The 20,267-nt window shown below is 43.2% G+C and overlaps 1 protein-coding gene across 8 annotated transcripts in view; it reads right to left on the bottom strand.

The window, feature by feature from the left end:
- The window catches only part of Asxl1 (ASXL transcriptional regulator 1), a 66,541-nt gene extending 56,872 nt beyond the window's left edge, over positions 1–9,669 (bottom strand). Inside the window, exons 1-3 of one of the 8 annotated variants that reach the window (XM_031372330.1) lie at positions 9,090–9,669; positions 2,929–3,011; positions 1,492–1,494 (exon numbers count right to left, since the gene is read on the bottom strand). In XM_031372330.1, the coding sequence (XP_031228190.1) occupies positions 1,492–1,494; positions 2,929–3,011; positions 9,090–9,146 (143 nt within the window). In that variant the 5' untranslated portion in view covers positions 9,147–9,669. Of the gene's footprint in view, positions 1–1,491; positions 1,549–2,928; positions 3,012–6,125; positions 6,166–6,247; positions 6,268–8,409; positions 8,613–8,632; positions 8,897–9,089 lie in introns of those variants that run through there. The other 7 variants (XM_031372329.1, XM_031372331.1, XM_031372334.1 and 4 more) reach the window with 7 other exon arrangements.
- Between the last annotated feature and the right edge of the window lie 10,598 nt (positions 9,670–20,267).

Genomic DNA, 20,267 nt, shown 5'->3' with positions numbered 1-20,267 from the left:
TGAGAATAATGGTACATGTCTTTACTTTCAGCACAAGAACAGAGGTAGAGGCAGGCTGATCTCTGTGAATTTGAGTTTAGCCTGGTCTGCATAGTAAGTTCCAGAGCAGCCAGAACTACTCAATTGAAGTCCCCATATCAAAAAAAAATAAAATAAAAAATAAAAATAATAAAAGAGGAAGCTATTTTGGTTCTTGGGGCCAGAGAGATAACCAGCAGTCATCAGGACTGAAGCTCAGTTCCCAGCACCCACATCTGGCTGCTTACAGCAGTCATCAGTAACTCTGGCACCCAATACTTTCTTCTGGCCACCATGAGTTAGCCTCCCCACCCCAAACATTTTACCTGCCACCATACCTGAAGACCTGAACCAACTCCTGGAAGTTGTTCTCTTACCTCCCCAATATTCATAAACAGAAGTGTAATAAACATTTTTAATAAAAAACTAAAACAGGATTTCTAGTATCTACACTGCAACACATATATCATACCCAAACACTGCCATATAGCTTTATGAAAATACCAGACTAAATGGCACTAATCCTGATATATGCCTATATTTTATTTTTACACTTAAATATTTTCTAATAAAACCACCCACAATTTGATTTTTCTCTATTGTGAAAGGGAATGGATGAGTCTCATCTACAGACTTCATTACAAAGAAAAAAGCCATTATAAAAAAGCATAATGTTTAAATATCCAACTAGATAGTAGTTCATGGTCCCTGCCACAATAGTATATTAAAAATGACAACTTCACAAGACAGAACATTTACTAATCTTAACACTGAAAAAGATATCAAAACTAGACAAATGCCTATTATCATTACATTTGTCACTAGAATGTGAGTGTTAGGGTTTACCTGTGTATGTTTTCTTCCCTCTCCTTGCTATGTTAAAAAAAAAATGTATTTTAAGCCCTTATTTTTCAAAACTAGCAGGCTTAATTTACACAATGTTAAAAATAAATTGAGTGGGGGCTGGAGAGATAGCTCAGCGGTTAAGCTGCCAGCTGCTCTTCCAAAGGTCGTGAGTTCAAATCCCAGCAACCACATGGTGGCTCACAACCATCCACAATGAGATCTGATGCCCTCTTCTAGGGTGTCTGAAGACAGCTACAGCGAGGGAGTGGGGCCAGAATGAGAGGAAAAAGTATCTGAAGACAGCCATAGTATACTTAGATATAATAAATAAATAAATCTTTAAAAATAAATAAACAGAGTGTAAAAAAGCCATTAAAAAATAATTATATTTTGAAACACACTGAATGCTAAAAATAACTTTCAACAAAAAGCAGTTACTAAAAGCAAGTGGGTATAAACTCTAGAACATCAACTGGCTGTGCTAGCATCTCCTACAAGGGGATAACACCCTGGCAAGTCCTTCTGTGACTATTACACACTATACCTATCTACAATGACAGAGCTGCTCTCTCATCCAGAGTGCTACAATTCCTAAAAAACAAAAAGCAAAACGGGGGACTAATTTACCTTCTATTGATAGAGTGATCCAGCAGCAGGGAGGACATCAGCATGATGGAGCATAGCCCATGGGGAAAGAAAGCACAGTCGTCACATTGTAAAGCACATAGCTACAAGTCAGACACACAGGCTGTGGCTACCCCAAGCATCCCACCCCATAAAACATTAGCTGAAAGAGATGGGACCCAACAAAGAACTTCTCTCATTTCAATGGCTACAGTTTGATTAGCAATATAATACACTAACTGCTTAGGGCTGGGAGAAAAGCTCCTTCACTAAAGTGCTTCTCAAGCAAGCACTTAGACCAGACTTCACACCCCAAAAAGCAGTGGCGCAAGTCTTTAATCCACTTGTCTCTGCCTCCCAAGTGCTGGGACCTGGGTTCAAATTTCCAGTAGCCACAGCAGCTCGTAACTGAATGTAATTTCAGTTCCAGTTGTTCCAATGCCTCCATGGGCACTAAATGCATGGATAAACACTAGTGTAAAACACATACACACAATAACAAAATATTTTTTTACAGGTGGCACATGACTTTAACTCAAGCATTCGGTAGGCAGAGGCAAGTAGATCTCTGAGTTGAGGGCAGCCTGGTCTACAGAATAAGTTCCAAGACAGCCATGGCCACACAGAAAAATCCTGTCTCAAAATAAATAAATAAATAGATGGATAGATAGATATAGATAAATATGATGATGAGAAAAGAACCAAATTAAAGGCGCCCCTGGTTTTCATGCCTCCAATTATTTGTGTTTTTTTGTTGTTTCTCCAGGAAAACTACATTGTAACAAATTCCATAAATTACTCATTAGTATATTTGTATCACAACTGGCTAAATTAGCTATTTGTGGATGGCAAGTGCCTGTAATCCCAGCAGTTGAGAGGCAGGAACATGAGGATCAGAGTTCAAGGCAAGTCCTCAGTTGAGCAGCAAGTTGGAAGCCACCTATGGCTACAAGAGACTACCTTAGAAACAGGAATGAATGACTAAATCCATGGGTAGCTAGAGGGTTTAATGCCACTGAGACCATTTTTCTTGGATCAGAAAGGAAAGACTTCAGTCCTGTGTATAGAAAGTATAGAAAAAAGAGGAAGTGTAGAGAAAACAGTATTTATATTTGCTCCTTCTCTATTACCAAAACTTGAGTAATGAGAGAAGTAACTATGAGAAGGTAAAGCTGCAGCGATACCTTACCTTAAAAAAAAGTGTACTAGAAAATAAAAACTGAATTCTAGCTGTAAGTCAAGATCTAGGTAAGGTCTTGTGAAAGATACTGTACTTCTGATGTAAATACACAGATGATGTTCACCTACTCCACTCTCCCACCCTCACAATACACACCAGATACACCACCATTACATACACAACCACAGATAGACCAACAGGTGAATTTACAACTGCATATCACAGGCACATGTCATTTAAACAGTAAGAGCAATACCAACCTCATTTCCTTCAGTCCTTCTGCTTCTATGACTTGCAGTATCTGTTTTGGTGTCATTGGAGCATCTGAGTAGTTTTCTAACACCTGAAGAAACACAAATGTCCTGACTTCAGTGTGAAAACTTTCATTAGTCTGTAGCTTGGCCTGCTATGAGGAGCTGTCAATGCCAGATGAGATTTACCACTATCAAAATGACTTTGAACCTATAGATACGGCTCGATGGCAGAAGTGCAAGGCCCCAGCATGGCATTAAAACAATTACTTCAGATTCAAATCACACTCTTATCAGTATATTGAAAGTTAACTGCAATTAGGTAAAAAAAACAAAAACAAAAAAACATAAACAAAAGAACAACCAAAACCCACAATTACGTGAAATACTCTAATTCTCAATTCTAAGGACAGGTACCTTAACATCTATGTGTAACCACATAAGACCTTAGCAGCTCTGGAAGCTGCATAATAGAATGTTGTTAAATATAGAATAAAGCTGAGCAACAGTGGCACATGCTTTTAATCTCAGCACTCAGGAGGTAGAGATAGTTAATCTCTGAGTTTGAGGAGGCCAGCCTGGTCTACATAGTAATAAGGTCAGGGCTATACAGTGAAACCATGTCTGGAAAAGAAAGCAATCTATCTCCTGCATATATATATGCAGAAAAGGCTTCAGTCCTGTGCATCCATGTTATATATGTATATATCAGACATGGGGCACATGCCCTTAATCCTAGCACTCAGGAGGCAGGAAACCTCTTGTGAAGCCTGTCTAAAAACAAACAAACAAACACAAACCCACAACAACAAAAAATACTTCCACAAAATACATGAGAAGATTGAAATTTATTCAAGGAACTTCCAGACCAAGTGTGGTGGCACATGCCTTTAATCACAACAGCAGCAGACAGATTTCTGTGGCTACAAGGCTAGCCCAGTCTATATACTGAGGTCAAGACCAGCTGAGCTACATAATAAAACCTTGTCTCTTAAAAAAACAGTTTTGACTAATTCCCATATACATTTACATACCTATATGGGTATGTGTGTGTTTATATGCAGTTTTTTTTAAAAATACAGACTCACTATGTAGCCCCATCTGACATGGAACTCACTATGTAGACTAGGCCAGTCTCAAATTTATAAAGACCTGCCTGTCTTTGTCTACCAAGTGTTGGGGTTAAGGATTAGCACCACCAAGCCTAGCTATATGTTCAGTTTTGTTCTGAGACAACCTAGACTAGCTCTGAACTTGCCATGTAGTCAAGGATGACCTAGAACTCCTGAGTCCACTGTCTCCACATCCCAAATTCTGGGATTACAAGTGTGTGCCATGCCCAGCTTCAGTTCTTTTCCATTAAACCATGAAATTGTGAGGCTAACTGCCACAGTACATTTTGTCACTCGACAACACTGTAATGCTGTAAGTTTTCTCTGTGACTCACATAACAAACAATGAGGAACCTAATGTCCTGCTTGTGTTAGTTCATCAGTAACTAAGTCTGTAACTAATGAACTTCCTCAGCAATTTTCACTAAGTTGAGCTGTTTCAGAAATGCTCCTCTAATAGGAAAAGAACGTTGTCATTTCATTATCTCGCTTTCGACACCTGTGCAGTTGCTGCAGGCACTCCAAACTAACAAGTCTAACACCCAAGTTCTCTCTGTCATTTATTAAAGGGGGATGGGGGTGGGCAGGCAGGAAGTTCCAAAGGCAGGCTATAAAAGACCTTATCACTAAAGGAAGTCAAAGTTTGGAGAAGTGAATACTAAAACAAACCTCCCATTTTTCCTCCTTAGCCTCTCTGTTAATTTTTACACTGCTCTTGCCAGTTGTTACTAACACGGCCCCTAATCCTGATGACTCTGGTCCAATCTACCTCTATCCCTGACTTCTCCTAATCTTCAGAATCAAGAAGTTCTGTATGACTCACCAGTCTAACTGTCCACTCTTAACTTGTTCAACTCTAATTCATCTGAGCAACTCTCGGTTATCTCCCCTCCATCCCTACCCTTTCTCCCTATATTCCTTACCTTAATTGGCACCTAATTTAGCAACACACATGTGGCACCCTTCACTCTCATCTACCTGGTTCACTACCACAGCCAGTGACCCATCACAACAGCCTTTTCTTTTCTTTCCTTTTTTTATTTTGGTTTTTTGAGGGTTTCTCTGTGTAGTCCTGGAACTCACTCTGTAGAGTGAGGCTGGCCTTGAATACAGAAATCCTCCTGCCTCTGCCTCCGAAGTGCTGGGGATTAAAGGCATGCACCACCACTGCCTAGCTGTGTCAGCCTTTTCAATTATATCCTTGAGTTCAGCTCTGTTCTCAAATCCATTCCTGTTTGTGATTATCCTCATTTAAAATCATAAAGTCAGCAACTGTGACTGTCTCTCCATAAGCAGCAGAACCCACCCAGCCACTGAAGTGCTGGCTTTAGGATCAGATAGGGTAACGATTTAAATTCTATTCTTCCAAACTGAAGCAAGTACCTATGCACCTATCCTACCTGAACCAAAAGGGATCTCTCACTGTAAGTCTTGAGACCTTCCTCTCAGGAAGAACATGAGTAAGCCCCCGCAGTGCCCAGAAGCTGAGCACACAGCCTCTCAGTCACCTGTCTGTCTCCCAGCAAGACTGCCTCACCAACACCACACACTTCCACCCTGCAATTCTTCTTTGTTCCTCCCCATTTGTACACGTTGCAAATATATTCACATCCATGTAGTTTTTCTCTTCTCCTTCAGCCATTCTCTTTTCATCAGCTTCAGCATGTGACAGGCCTACCTACATTCCACTAACTGTTAAAGGCTCAGCTCAGAAACTATCTTCCCTCTGGAAACACTCCCTAATCTATGTCAGCAGAGCCAAATCTCTTTTTCAGTGAGTGATCCCACTGTTCCACAATAAAAGTAAATTATCTGCCAAGCCCAGATACTTCAAAGGGAAGTGAGGAACTAATCATATTTACTCCTAAACAAAAGACAAAAACCAAAATACGTGTTTAACTCTGTGCCCCTCCAGTAAGATGTAAGCCTGTAGTTCTGTTCATGCATCTGAATCATCTGAATGAATCAATCCCCCCCACCCCCCGCCCTCTCTCTCTCTCTCGAGTTCGGGCACACACACACACAATCTTCCAAAGACTAGAAGCTCCTCCTCTTCATTGTCTAGATAGGCAAGGTTAACTTAGCAAACCTAACCTGTGCAGACCCTTGGTATGCTTCTGATGTTCACTGTTACAAGATACCATCTCTGATACCAGCTGAGCTAGCAAATCTCCTAACAAGGGGAAAAAAAGAAGCATGACTGAAAAAATACCTACCAATCATTTAAACAGTAGCCAGAAAGAGCTTGAGAATCTTAAAATAGAAGAAAAAAAATTTCTAAAGAGACGTTACATCTAAAGCTATGAAGTACTCATTTTCGTTTACATTATATATAAACCACTACTTTTCAGAACAATCCAGCAGTGCTCTATTGTCAGTCTTTCTAGATCACACATTTTTGAAGGAAAGAAAAAACTATCTCTCTTCTTGAAAGGAAAAAAAAATGTTTACTGTAAGAATGGTCAGCCATGAATCAGAGCAAAAATAAAGTATGCAATGTAGCATTTCTCAAAAGCTAGAGAAATCTATTTAAGAGTAGTACACAATTTAAAAGAAAATGTCCTTGGCTTTTTCTCCCAAATTGTTCCTAACAAGATGGCATATTTACTCTACATCTCTACTTCAGATAGCTAGAAACACCACACCACACTTTAAGGCATCTGAGAGAAGAATGCCCACTTCTTTTAAAAACTAACAACTGCAAAAATCCAGAGTCTGCTACTCTGCTGGAATTCTCCAGAATCCTGTAAGCTTTTCTACATCAAAATAGCATATATAAGGTTATTATCTACTCCCCAATTTGAACAAGGCCAGGAACGATTAGAAACTCCCACCTGATAAGCACATGGGGTCGCCACTACATGTGATCTAATTTTCAACTGTCCAAAAGCAATTTCGAATAGTGATTGATCCTGTGACAAAACTAATTGCACTGCCAAACTGTAGCTCACTGCTTGCCAGGTGTCCCTTTATGAAGTAAAAGCAAAAACTCCCCAGCACTCAGTGTGGCGGGACGAAGCTTCACCTCCCTCCCCCCAACAAACCCCCACAAAAGCACAGAAAATTCTAAAACACAAACCACATAAAAGATATGCAAAATTGCATGCCATATTCCCACAAGTCCTCCTTCAAATGTACAACTACACCACAAAGAAATTCCTGTTCAGATTACTATTTTTAACTGAAGAGCCACAGTAGAAAAAGAGAAATAACTTAAGATAATTGAGCTTGAAGGTGAGCCAATGATAAAATAGAAATAGCAACCTTAACCTTGGAATTCAAACCACAGTAAATTTAAGAACTTAAAGAGGCTTAAAATAACAGTGGATTCCAAACTGCTAGAGCCTTTCAACGAATAAGAGCCCAAAGAGCTTTGAGACCAGAAGATTTCAGAACTGTCAGGACATAAATAACACAGGATTTGAAGGTACTTTCACCTACCTCTAACAAGTAGGGTTCTGGCAAGCAAATTTTCCTTGGTGCCCAGAGTCATAAACACCTGCACACAGAAACTCAGAACTTCAATGAACAGTCAAGACTCAACAACCTCCACGATAAAATAAAACACCCTACATTTCGGCTTTCTCCTAAGCTCTTTCAGACCTAAATTTGTTAAGAGAACATCATTGAAGAAATCCTGAAATTCCAAAATCATAAATACTAGCCAAATTTCTAGTTTTGATTGAATCACAGAAGGAAAAAATACACCACCTAGGAGTTTCAATTTTCTTATGTCAAGCAAGAAATAAACCGAACTACATCTTTCACACAAACAATCCCTGTTTCTGTTCCCAGGGTAACAGGAGAAGAGAGATGATCAGGAATACCAGTGGAAATTCTCTGGTAGCTCAAACAGCCATGGGTAAATGAATAACCGGCTTTCACAGACTTCAAAAAAAGGGTTCACTCTAGATCTTTATCAACCTCCAACACTTCTGAGGCAAACAGAACTCACTTTCCAGTAAAAGGAACTAGAAAGCTGAGCTTCACTCCATCATTAAAACTAAATTATAACAATTACATATAAAATACAGGGCGTCAACAGAAAAGTAGGATGCACCCATAACCCTGCATTGTGGCAGTCTGAGGAAGTGACATCTCCGAGAAAAGTATAACCTATTAGGATTGTAATCAGCAACAATTCATAAGAACATGCCTCAGGTCTTTTGGCTTTGTATTTTGAGTCCAAAAGAAAACTATCTCATAAGTCCACTGAAGCCAGGGAAACAGAAAATCCACGAATCCTCTGGGCATGTAGCTAGCTCAAGAACCTATTTACTTTTTTTTTTTTCTTTCTTAACTAAAACCTCAGAGGATAAGCCTCAAACAGATACACATTCTTGGCGAAGTGTATTCAGCTCCTCTGCAAAGTACCTACCCCTATTGCAGTCACAGGGGCACAGTGTGATTTGAATGTTCGAGGGTCACCGGCATAGCAGCCGACTAAAGTACTGTTTCTCAGCGGAATCTCGTGTTTAAAATGAGCCCTAGAACCAGTGTTTTGAACAAAGTCGCCAGGTATACTCCCAGTGGGCACTCTAGCTTGAGAAACACTACTCAGGGTTCAGATCGGTCCTTAGCAATTGCTTTCCGACCCACACCTGGTTTAAATTGCCAAAGCTCTCAAGGCTTCTCACGTCCTTGAAACCAGGGGGCACTTTCCCACCCCGGCGGTGTCTACTGAGCCCAACTCCACTGCCCAAGCAGAAGTAAGGGAAGCACTTCCGACTTTTCCCGGAAACCTAACTCCCGCAGAAGAATAACCGGCGCTTCCCGGGACCCCCTGCTGCTGCCCGCGTGGGGGAGGGGAGACTGGAGCCCGGGCGCTCGGAGGGGAGGAGCCGCTTGCCAGCTCGCCCCTCCGCAGGAATTCAGGGGGGTGTGCAGAAAAAGGCGTCCCAGCCTACCCGGGCCGGGGACCTCGGGAGCTCCCGGGCAGGCCGGGCGGCCCCGCCCCCTGCTGCGGTGGGCAGGGCCTCGCCCCTCCCCCGCCCCGGGAGCCGCGCGGGAGCCCACCCCTAGACCCCCGGCTGCGGCCCCCCGGGCAGCTCGCCTCACCAGGCGCGCGGCCTCGGCCCACGTGCGCTCCTTCTTCCTCTTCTGTTTGTCCTTCATCCTCCTCCGCGGCGGCGGTGGTGGCGGCTCCACGCGGGTCCTTCGGGCGGGGCGGGCTGGGGCGGTGGCGGCGCGGGGCTGGGGTGGTGGAGGAGGAGGAGGAGGAGGCGGCGGCGGCGGCGGCGGGGGGCGCGTGGCGGCGGCGCGTGCGAGGACTCGGGTGCGGCCGGAGGAGGGCGGGCACACGGGGACTGGCTGGAGCGAGACCCGGCTCGAGGGTGGCGCTGGGGGAGGGGCGGCGGCTCCACGCGCCCGCGCTGCGTCAGTCGCCCACGGTGGCAGCGGCAGCCCCGCGATGGCTAAGGAATGCGGCGGCTCCGCATAACCACGGGGGTCAGAGGTCACGGCTCGGGCCTCCGCTTTCCCGCGCTGCTGGGAAACCAAGAGCAGACTAGTGGTGGGCCGGGATGGCGAGACGCGGCTTTCCTTCCGACGCTCGGATGCGTGCGTGTCCGCCGTGGGTATGTGTGTGTATGTGTGTGCCCGCGTGTGTGTGAGAGAAGAGTGAGGAGGGGGAGTGTGGGTTTTTTTTTTTTTTTGAACAAAAACAAACCGAAAGGGTGGCTGGGATTTGTAGTCCTTACTGGCTCCCTGGCCTACTCCTCTCCGGAAGAAAATGGCTGCCTGAAGTGCTTGGACCACATTTCCCGGAGTGCCCCGGGGTCCCTGTTTTCCGCCCACTTTCTTCCGTACCCCGCTGCGCTCTAAGCTCGGTAAAGAAGGGGGCGGGAAGTCGGTCAGGAAAAAGATGGGGCGGGGTCTCGCGAGGTTCGGGAACTAGCGGAGGCCTGAGGGTTGCTGGGAAGTGTTGCTGGGAAGGGGCGGTGGCTGGACTCCCCCTGGCCGCAGTTAACCCGTTCGAAGCTTTTTTTTTTTTTTTTTGTAAATTCTAGAGGCCGGTCCAGTGTTGGTTCAGATCCGGAGTTGGTAGTCCGCTATCCTGCTTCCACCCCCACCACAACCCCCACCGCATACACAGTTCTCATCTGCACTTCTGGTGGGTGACAAAAAGCAGGACTTTTCTTTTGGCCCACCCTTAAATGAGTCAACTGGCGCGTAGTAATAAGCAAAGAGACACTCATATCAGTAAAACGGTTATTGCACGATTGACCGACTTAGATGATTAACCCATTTCCTCTTGTACTTCTAATACATCTATGTATTTGCGGAGAATGCACCTGCAGTTTACAGCAGAATTGCCGCCAGGTGAATTCGGTGATCTGATAGTAGGTAAACACTTAAGGTCCATCCTTGTAAATCAAAATGCACCTGAGTGTATATTTAGACGAAGTTCCCTGGAAAGAGGTCAAGTCTTAACGTCAGCCAACCTAGATTTAGAATCCTAGTTGTGACTCCCCGACTCCTCTTAACCGCGCTGAGCCTGTTTGATCTATGTTAACATAGTATCCCACAACATTGACAGGGTACAAGGTAGCATGAAGTATCTAGAAGATTGGAGAGAATGTGGAAGGGCCTGATATTATTAGGCTCGTGTAATTTGGCTTCTGTTGTAGAATAAATGATAGCTGTTATTACAAGTTCACAGTGTGACATGGAGCCTCTGAGCCTTGATTGCAGTGATAGGATGAGGAGGTTTGAAGCACCCAGAACATAAAGTATTTTTCTGTATTTGTTGGCTCAAAGTCCAGAAACAGTCCAACAGTCTTGAACTGGATTAATGGCCAGGCTTTATAGTTTTTGAAAGGTTTGTGTGGTAAGGAAACACCCTATACTCTTCTGGTGTTAGCACACAGGCAGCCAGTGCTGAGACGAAGGAGTCACCTAGCAGTCCAACCCTTCTACCTAAAGGACTCAGCAACCCTTATTACTAGTCACCCAAGACTCAAAATCAGTAAACAAAAACGCCCTTCTAGCTTGGCAATGGTGGCGCATGCCTTTAATCCCAGCACTTGGGAGGCAGAGGCAGGCAGATTTCTGAGTTCAAGGCCAGCCTGGTCTACAGAGTGAGTTCCAGGACAGCCAGGGCTAAACAGAGAAACCCTGTCTCAAAAACAAAACAAAACAAAACAAAAAAAAACCCCACCCTTCTAATTTCATCCCAAGAGGGAGAGGAGAAATACTTCTAAAATTATTTTATTGTTTTTGACATTATAGGTTTTGTTTTCTGAGACAGAGACACCTGGCTAGCCTGGAACTCACTGTGTAGGCCAGGTTAGCCCTGAACTTAGATAGATCCACCTGCCACTGCCTTCTAAGTTCTGGGATTAAAGGTGTATATTAGGATTTTGTTGGGGGGTAGTTGAACTGAAGGCCTCCCACAATCCCCGAGCTATATCCTAATACTATCTCGTTATTTATTTATTTTTTTGAAACAAAAACTTCACAATATAGACAGGCTGGCGTCAAACGGGCTTCTATTGTCTTTCCTCTGCCTCCCATTATTAATACGTGAGGGATTAAAATGCATGTCCTACTACCCCTGGCCTTTGGTAGTTTTGTTTATAATTTTTTCAATCTGCAGCTGAAACAATCACCTCTGAGAGGATAGTGAAACTTGGTTCAGATGTTTTGGATTGATCCATATCTCCAACAAAGCCACACACTTGGAAGGATTAAATGGGGAAGACTGACTGTAAAATGTAGGGTTTGTGTTTTGTTGTGTTGGGGCTTGAGCTCAGAACTGCATGCACAGTAGATGCTTTACCACTATACTACCTTCCAAGCCCTTTTATGTTTGGAGACAGGTTCTTATTAAGTGTTGCAGCATGGCTTGACTAGTCACTCACTCTACCTCAACCTCCCCAACCTGGGATTACAAGCCTGTGCCACCAGATCTGACTAAAATGTTCATGTTTATGTTATGGGCACTGTGGAAAGCAGTTCCTACTCAAAAGTATTCAACCTTTCATCCATGAATACTACCCAACCCAGAACTCCATTGCATTCATTGGGAAAAGGAGCTTTGCAGGTCAATTTTAGACCTTAGGAAGATCATCCTAGACTTCTGAGTGGGCCACTGAAATTACATGGATCCCAGAAAGTATAGGTGTTTTGGAAATATGAAGCAATTCAATTTGCTGTAGCTGGCTTTGAAGTGGCCGAAGGCAAAGGCATATAGGCAGCATCAAGACTAAGCCTGCCAACAGCAGTAAGGAATTAGAGGCCTCAGTCACGCAGCCCAGGGGCACTGAACTCCAACAGTGCGGATGAACTCAGAAACAAGAGTCTCCAGAAAAGAAAATATATGCCTTGACTTCAGCCTCAGACTAAAGCAGGGAACCACTGAAACCACTAAGATTTGGACTCCTGGCCCAGAGAAGCATGAGGCATTTCTCAATGTGCTTTAAGTTCCTATTGCTTTGTTAACTTGTTACAGCCAATAAAGCACAATACAAACACTATGTCAACCCCCTTTAGTTTGTATCAGGAAGCAAAGCCTAGTTTTCCCAGTGGCTCAGGCTGTGGGAAGATCACATGACTATTTCAAGATCTCTACCCTAGGAGAATGAAATTAGAGACAGCATCATCAGTAAGCATGAAGAGAAAATAGTAAGCCCTGCTGGGGATGGCTGAGGCAGCTCGTGTCCAACTTCATTACTTGGGAGGTGAAAGCAGGAAGATTTTGAGTTCAAAGCCAGCCTGGGCTCCAAGTTTGAAGCCAATCTAAGAGACTCTACCAAAGAAAGAGGAGGAAAGTATTTGGAAGTTAGATTCGGTTATTAAGCCTTAAAAGGTTTTGGTGGTGGTATTTTTTTATTTTTCACAGTTAACAAGAATCACAAGTTTGTCAGAAGCAGCAAACTGGTACGTGTTTAGGTTTAGTGTGTTTCTATGTTTTATCACAGTACATTTATTACAGGGGTGCCATGGGCTGAGTAAGATAAACAGAACTGCTGCTGTTCAACTCGCTCAGTTTGGGGATGAGTCACTGTTTTCAAATTTATGATCAAAGCACACAAATTAAGAATAATACAACAGAAGAATACTCTGAGAAACAGCAGAGATAGACAAAAGGACATAGTATCCCTGACCCTCAGTTTAATCTCATAACACTAGTTCTAGGGCTGGAGAGATGCTCATGGCTTAAGAGCAGCAAGTGCTCTTTCAAAGAACATGAGTTCAGTTCCCAGAACCCACATGGTAACTCACAACTGTCTATTTCATACAAGAATTGAAAAAAAAAAAATTGGTTCTGGACTCCAATGGGCCTGAGTTTGAAACTCTGTAGCCATTCTTCTGTTGTGTGGCCTTGAATAAATTATGAAACTTTATCAACCAAGCACTGTCATTGGACAACAGAGTATACGACAAAATTCAAAGGGTGATCCGGACAGGGTGGCACATGCTTGCATACTTGGGAGGATGAGGCAAGAGCAGCACTTGAACCCTGAAGTTTGCAAACAGCCTGGATAACACAGGGAGACCCCGTCTCAGAAGAATAAATGAGATGACAGTTGCTCAAGTTTCAGCACTGCAGATGATTGCTACTGTGGGGCTCCCCCACCCCTTTGCATTTCTTTGCATGGCTTTTGGTTGGTAACTACACATTTGGTGTGTGTTTGGATTTGTTTCCTGGATCCCCCACATGGCAGCCATAGTCTTTGACATATAGTATGCAGTCAAACTGTTGGTGTATGAGCCAAGCTCAGTAATTCTTTTGTTGTAGAAAGTCTCTGAGGAATTATCCCCTATTGAATGGTCTCATAACAGTTTTTGGAATGCACTTATGTGGGGAAAAAACTAAGATAAGATTTTACCCAGAAAGATCTCGACAAGTGCTAAGTAGAGACTTCAGGGCATTCCCAGTCTAATTGTATTGCCAAATCTGCCACACAATGCATGACTTAACTCATAACTCAAGGGCCAGTCACAGTCTTTTAAATTCTAATCTTCAGTCTCCCATGACTCTGGAGAAGGTATTTAAGTTGCCAAAATGTTTACAGTAGTTATCTCTAGATTTTGTAAGACCAGGAAGTTTACTGGTAATTTTTCCATATAAAAAACTGCATTGTTTTAATTTAAAAAGTTTTTACTTCAAAAACAATAAAATACTTAAATTAAGGTAAGGTAAGTTATGGTAATAGTGATATCTAGTAAATATAATTTTTCTGTCACATCTTCCAAATCTAGAATGTGTGCTCCATTCTAGATGTAAAAGTAAATTTTCATTAATATCAACCAACAGTGGAAGAACATCTTCAATTACAGATTCTTCTTCCCACTTTGGTGGACCCCATAGATTGGCCTCAAAGGGAGACTTAAGCTAGTTTTTATCAAGATTGTGGGACATGTCAGCTCCCTGACAGAATAAAGTTTTCTGGTAGAAATTTCTTCATTAAAGACTCATCTCTAATTTTTAATCTCTCTTAATGCTAGAAAAAGACATTCAGAGTTACCATAGATCTTTTTGTTCTTAATTTAGGCCCTTTTCTCTATAATGATGGGGAAACACATTAAAAACACTAAAGTGATATTGGCTACTTATTTTATTGTTTTGCAGTTGTTGTTGTTGCTGCTGCTGCTTTGAGACATGGTCTCTCTGTGTATCCCTGACTATCTAGAACTCACTCTGAAGACCAGACTGGCCTCAGACTTAGATCCACCCAGCTGCCTCCCACGAGTGTGTCCCACCATGTGCGGCTATTATTTTGCTTTTTGAAGCTAGAATCCCACTCAGCATCCCAGGCTAGCCTCAGCAGTCCTCCTGCTTCAGTCTCCCAGTTCTGGGATTCCAGGCATGATCACTGCAGTCCTAGGATTAAACAAAAGGCATCACAGGCTCTGCTTTGTCCTGTGGGATTTCACACTCAGGGAAGCCTGCCACCATATCACAAGAACACTCTAACAGCTTGAGAGCTACAGACAACTACCCAGGACAAGTTTCAAATGACTTCAGCCTTGGCCAACAACGGTAACTGCAGAGCAGAATCATCCAAATGAGCTGGATCCCAAACCCACAGGATCAGAGATAGTGAAGTAAGGTCATCTGGGAGATAGTGGATTGTTCTCACTTAACCACTGAAGTAATTTGTTACATACCATCTGATACCTAAGAATGAAAGCACTTCCAGAGTCTAGGTACTTGTTATTGTGACTGCCCTCTTTGCAAAACTATTTATACACAAGTACTCTGTAATAGAGTCCAGGATGTTCCCAGCTACCTCTGGAGCTCTGGTGGACAAGAGCAGGAGACACTGGGCTGGCGAGATGGCTCAGCGGGTAAAAGCACTGACTGCTCTTCCAAAGGTCCTGAGTTTGGATCCCAGCAACTACATGGTGGCTCACAACCACCCATAATGAAATCTGATGCCCTCTTCTGATGCGTCTGAAGAAAGCGACAGTGTATTACGCCGGAGCGAGCAGGGAGTCCTGAGTTCAATTCCCAGCAGCCACATAATGGCTCACAACCATCTGTACAGCTACAGTGTATTCATACACATAAAATAAATAAATAAATCTTTAAAAAAAAAAAGCAGGAGACACAGCAGTAGTCCTATTTTATCTTGGAGTTCAGGGAAGGAAAAGTGCTGTCCAAGTCTAAGAATGTCTCTCAGAGGCAGAACATTTACTTGCATTTGCCTGTATAGTGCCCTGGCTTTGATCCCTAGTACTGTACCAATAAATAATCCCACTTGTCTCTGTTCCTAGATTCAATCCTGAGCCAGGATTCAAACTAATGGAGTTTGCCCACTTTTCTGCTCTGCTTCCACAGAAATGAGAGGCCCAAACCACCATTCTCAGATGAGTAGTCTGGACCCCTTCATTCCTCCTCTCTGACACGTGGTATTTTTTATTGTTGAAATAGGTCATATTAGGCAGCCCTGGCTGGCCTGGAACTTGCTATTAGAGGTCCTGAACTCAATGAGATCTGTCTGCTTCCAGAGTACTATGATTAATGATGTCCACTCCACTGTACTGTATGGCCCTGCCACTTTAATCATATAGTCTACATTTCTACGGCTCCATTTTGATTGTAATTCCTCACAAAGACAAGAAAATAAGGTCACTACCTCAAGAGCCTTCTGATTTAATAGGATCCTAAGAGATAGCAATTGTTAACTCTACATGATGTGCAATCCCAGCACTTTGGTGGATAAGGTAGGAAGGTTGCTAGAAGTTCGAGGCCATCCTCAGCTACATAGTAAAACCGTCACAAAAAGCCACATGTAGTACCACAAACCTTTAAGCCCAGCACTTCACATAGGCAGGGGATGAATTCGGGATCATTCTTGGGCACATAAGTCTGTGCTACAAGAAACACTGGCTCAAAACAAAACTATGTTTCTTTGGAGAATAACAAATAGGAGGTAGTGAGGAACACAGGAGACCTTCAGGAGGAGTTGATACTTTATCTGGGCCTTGAGAGCTCCAAAAGAGAGTGATGGGAAACTCTAGGAACAAGGACATAAGTATAATGGAGTGGCTTCAGCATACATGTAAAAGTGCAAATGCTGGAGCAGGGCCCACAGTCCAGTGGAAGAAGTGTGGCTAGAATGTGTGTGGTGCTGGGAATAGAACTAAAGGCTAATGCCACGCCTGCAACTCAAGCAATGTGGAGGAAACCACAGACTGTAACAACCAGGTGCCACAGCAGCTCTTCCCAGCCCATAGCACGGGGCCTGACATAGGTGCTTACCAGCCTTTGCTGAGTGATCAGTGAGCCAGACCTGGGTGCCGAACCTGGTCTGTAATGGGGGAAGATTAAGTTGAGGAGTTAACTACGATGACTCTTGGAAGGTTTTTTTTTTTTTTTTTTTTTTTTTTTTTTTTTTTTTTTTTTTTTTTTTTTTCGGTTTTTCGACACAGGGTAGCCCTGGCTGTCCTGGAACTCACTCTGTAGACCAGGCTGACCTCGAACTCAGAAACTGGCCTGCCTCTGCCTCCCAAGTGCTGGGATCAAAGGCGTGCACCACCACTGCCCGGCTTTGCAATGTTTTTTCTAGCTGAATTTCCCCTGTGTTTTGTGTTATCTAGAGCTTCCATTCAAAATATAATTAGGGAAAACCCAATTTACTCTTAACATTGATGATGACTTCATTGTCTGCTGCAAATGACACAGTCTGTCTGATAAAGCCAGAGTCATTCCCTTGTCCTCCCTCCTGTTAGGGGCTTCCCTATCCCAGGAAACAGCCTCAGTACAGTTTCGACTGTCACTGATAACTTCCTACTAGGATAGGAGCAGTTTGCTGAACCCTGGGGACCTGCAGCGCGTGGTCCCTACAATGTGATGACAAGGTGATGTAGCATTTAGTTTATGGACGCCTGCACTGCTGCTGGAGTTGGCTGACGTCTGCAGGCCAAGATGAGCTAGAGAGGAATTCTAACTTAGTTATAGTTATTTTGGGGACAAAATAAACACTTAAAATTAATTTCCAAGCCAGAAGTGGTGCATTCCTATAATCTCAGCTACTTAGGACACACAGAGCAGAGAGGATCTCAAGTTCAAGGCCTGTCTGGGCATTTTAGTGAGACTCCAACCCCAAATAAAAAGTAAGCACTTTCTTATGTTCTGATATGGTTCAGTTGGTAGGTGCCTCGCACAAGTGAAGCCCTGGGTCTGATCACCAGTGATGAATAAATTGGACATGGTGGCACAAGTATGTAATTCCTGTGCCCAGGAGACTGAACGAAGAGGATCAGAAGTTTACAGTCAAAAAGTAGATAAACAAGGTCAAGGTCACCCTAGTGACATAGAAAATTGGAGACCAGCCTAGGCTACATGAGACCCTAATCCAAACAAACAAAAGATAGAAAGAAGGAAAGGAAGGAAGGAAGAAAAAAGAAAGGAAGAAAGAAAGAAAAAGAAAGGAAGGAAGAAAGGGAAAATATAAAAATAACAGTCAGGGGAAGCAGGTGCTTGCTGCCAAAGGAAACTCCTCTAGTATTGATATCCCAAAATTAGCCTGCCAAGTAAATGCAGAAGACCCCAATGTGGTTTTGCTGCCAAAATGACCCTAAAATTCAACTGGGAAAGCAGATGCATCACTTTCATAGCAAAAAGACCTAACTAAGGCCCCATCACCCCCCCCAAAAAAAATTCAAAGCCAACCACCATGGGGCTTAAGGGCCATTGTTACTAACAAGCAGAATGGACTCAGAACAACTCAGCTCAGCCCCAAGGGTCAGGCGCAAGCTCCCTGAGCATTCTGCTCTACTGCCAAGAAAGCCTCAACATTAATAATCTGATGTTTCAACCAGATATTAAAATATATTGGGTAGCTAAAACAACGGGGCAATTTCCACAAAGGACAGACAGAACTGTTGAATTGAGCAGTACAGATCAGTGGGCCAGATGCACAAGGAATTGTAGCACACAATGAAAGTGACATATGAAACTGGAGCTGAAGAAGGGCTCAGTAGTGAAGAGTGCTGGCTGCTTTTGCAGAGAACCCATGTGTGTTCTCAGCCCCTACATCTGGCAGCTCACAGCCACCTGTAACTCCAGCTTCAGGAGACCCAAAGCCCTCTTTCTGGCCTCCATGGGCACCTACATACCATGTGCCACACACATGCATACAAACATAGAAATAAATCTTTAAGAATAAACTGGGCTTGAGAGATGGCTCAGGGATAAGAGCACCAACTGCTCTTCCGAAGGTCCTGAGTTCAAATCCCAGAAACCACATGGTGGCTCACAACCACCCGTGATGAGATCTGACACCCTCTTCTGGTGCGTCTGAAGACAGCTACAGTGTACTTATAAATCTTTGGGCTGGAGCGAGCAGGGTTGACTGGAGCGAGCAGAGGTCCTAAAGTCAATTCCCAACAAGCAGATGAAGGCTCACGACTTTCTGTACAGCTACAGTGTGTACTTATATACATAACTAAGTAAATCTTTTTTTAAAAGAAAAGAATAAACTGGAAAAAAGGTAATGTAGACAAGAGCAAACAAGCTGGAACCCATCTCCCTTATTAAAATCTAAATTACAGTATACATTTTATATTTGTATTTACATATGATAATGAATAGAAGGTAAAAATCCCTATTATCCTGGAGCTGGAATCTTTTGTTTGTTTGGGTTCTTTTGGGTTTTGGTTTTTGGTTTTTCGAGATAGGGTTTCTCTGTGTAGCCCTGGCTGTCCTAGCACTCACTCTGTAGACCAGGCTGGCCTTGAATTCAGAAATCTGCCTGCCTCTACCTCCCACTGCCCAGCTTTGGAATCTTTCTAAATATGAAAGTTCAAAAGAAGTCCATTAAGTCAGTCAGTTGATTTGACTGCCTCAGTTTAACTCCTATGCAGCAACAACATGAGGACCAGGACAATAAAGTGAGGGGATCTCTGCCACCCATACAACCACCCTAAAACCCTTAATAGCCAGGCAGAGTGTCTCATATAGACTCCTAGCACATGGGGAGTGGAGGCAGGAGGATCAGTTCAAGGTGCATTTTGAAGCTATTCTGAACTATACAGGACTTTGGTCTTTTTAATTTTTAAAATCTTTTTTAGAAATCAAGACATTACTATATTTGTATGTGGGAGGAGCATGCTCACCATGGCACATGAATGGGCATTAGAGGCCAACTTACTCCCCTCCCCCTCCACAGAGCGATCTCACCAGCTAACAACAAAAATCTCAATAAGGAGTTGTTTTGTTGAAACTGTGTGTGTGTGTGTGTGTGTGTGTGTGTGTGTGTGTGTGTGCGCGCGCGCGCGCACATGCTTACTATGCAGCCCTGGCTGACCTGGAAATGACTGTGTACATTAGGTTGGCTTCTAATTTACAGAGCTGGCTATGTATCTCTGCCTCTTCTCTCTGCCCATGCCCCTGCCTCCTGAATGCTGGGATTAAAGGTGTACATCACCATGCCTGCCTTAATAGTTCTTAAAGTTCAAATGGTGATAGGTCAGAATGATGAGGCTTAAAATTATAGGCAGAATCCAGTTTTTCCAAGGATATATGAGGATGGCCATAAATTACTTACTACAGGGTTCCTAAGCTTATGTAGTTGTTTTGGGACACAATTTGGCAATTTGTAACAAAATTATGCTTGTTTTAGGCAAGTGGGATTTGGATATAGATACAGCTAACAGATACCTTGTAATATATACCTAGGATTAGCCCTAGGGAATACATAAGTAACTGTAGTCTATGTCCGAGGTTGCTAATTCAGCATTGCATAAAATAGCTTAAAAACTGGTAACCCTGGGGCTGGAGAG

This window comes from Mastomys coucha, unplaced genomic scaffold (genome assembly GCF_008632895.1).
Source record: "Mastomys coucha isolate ucsf_1 unplaced genomic scaffold, UCSF_Mcou_1 pScaffold15, whole genome shotgun sequence".
Taxonomy (NCBI): Eukaryota; Metazoa; Chordata; class Mammalia; order Rodentia; family Muridae; genus Mastomys; species Mastomys coucha.
The sequence above is the reverse complement of the archived record's forward strand: the minus strand, read 5'-3'. Positions and strand labels throughout refer to the sequence as shown.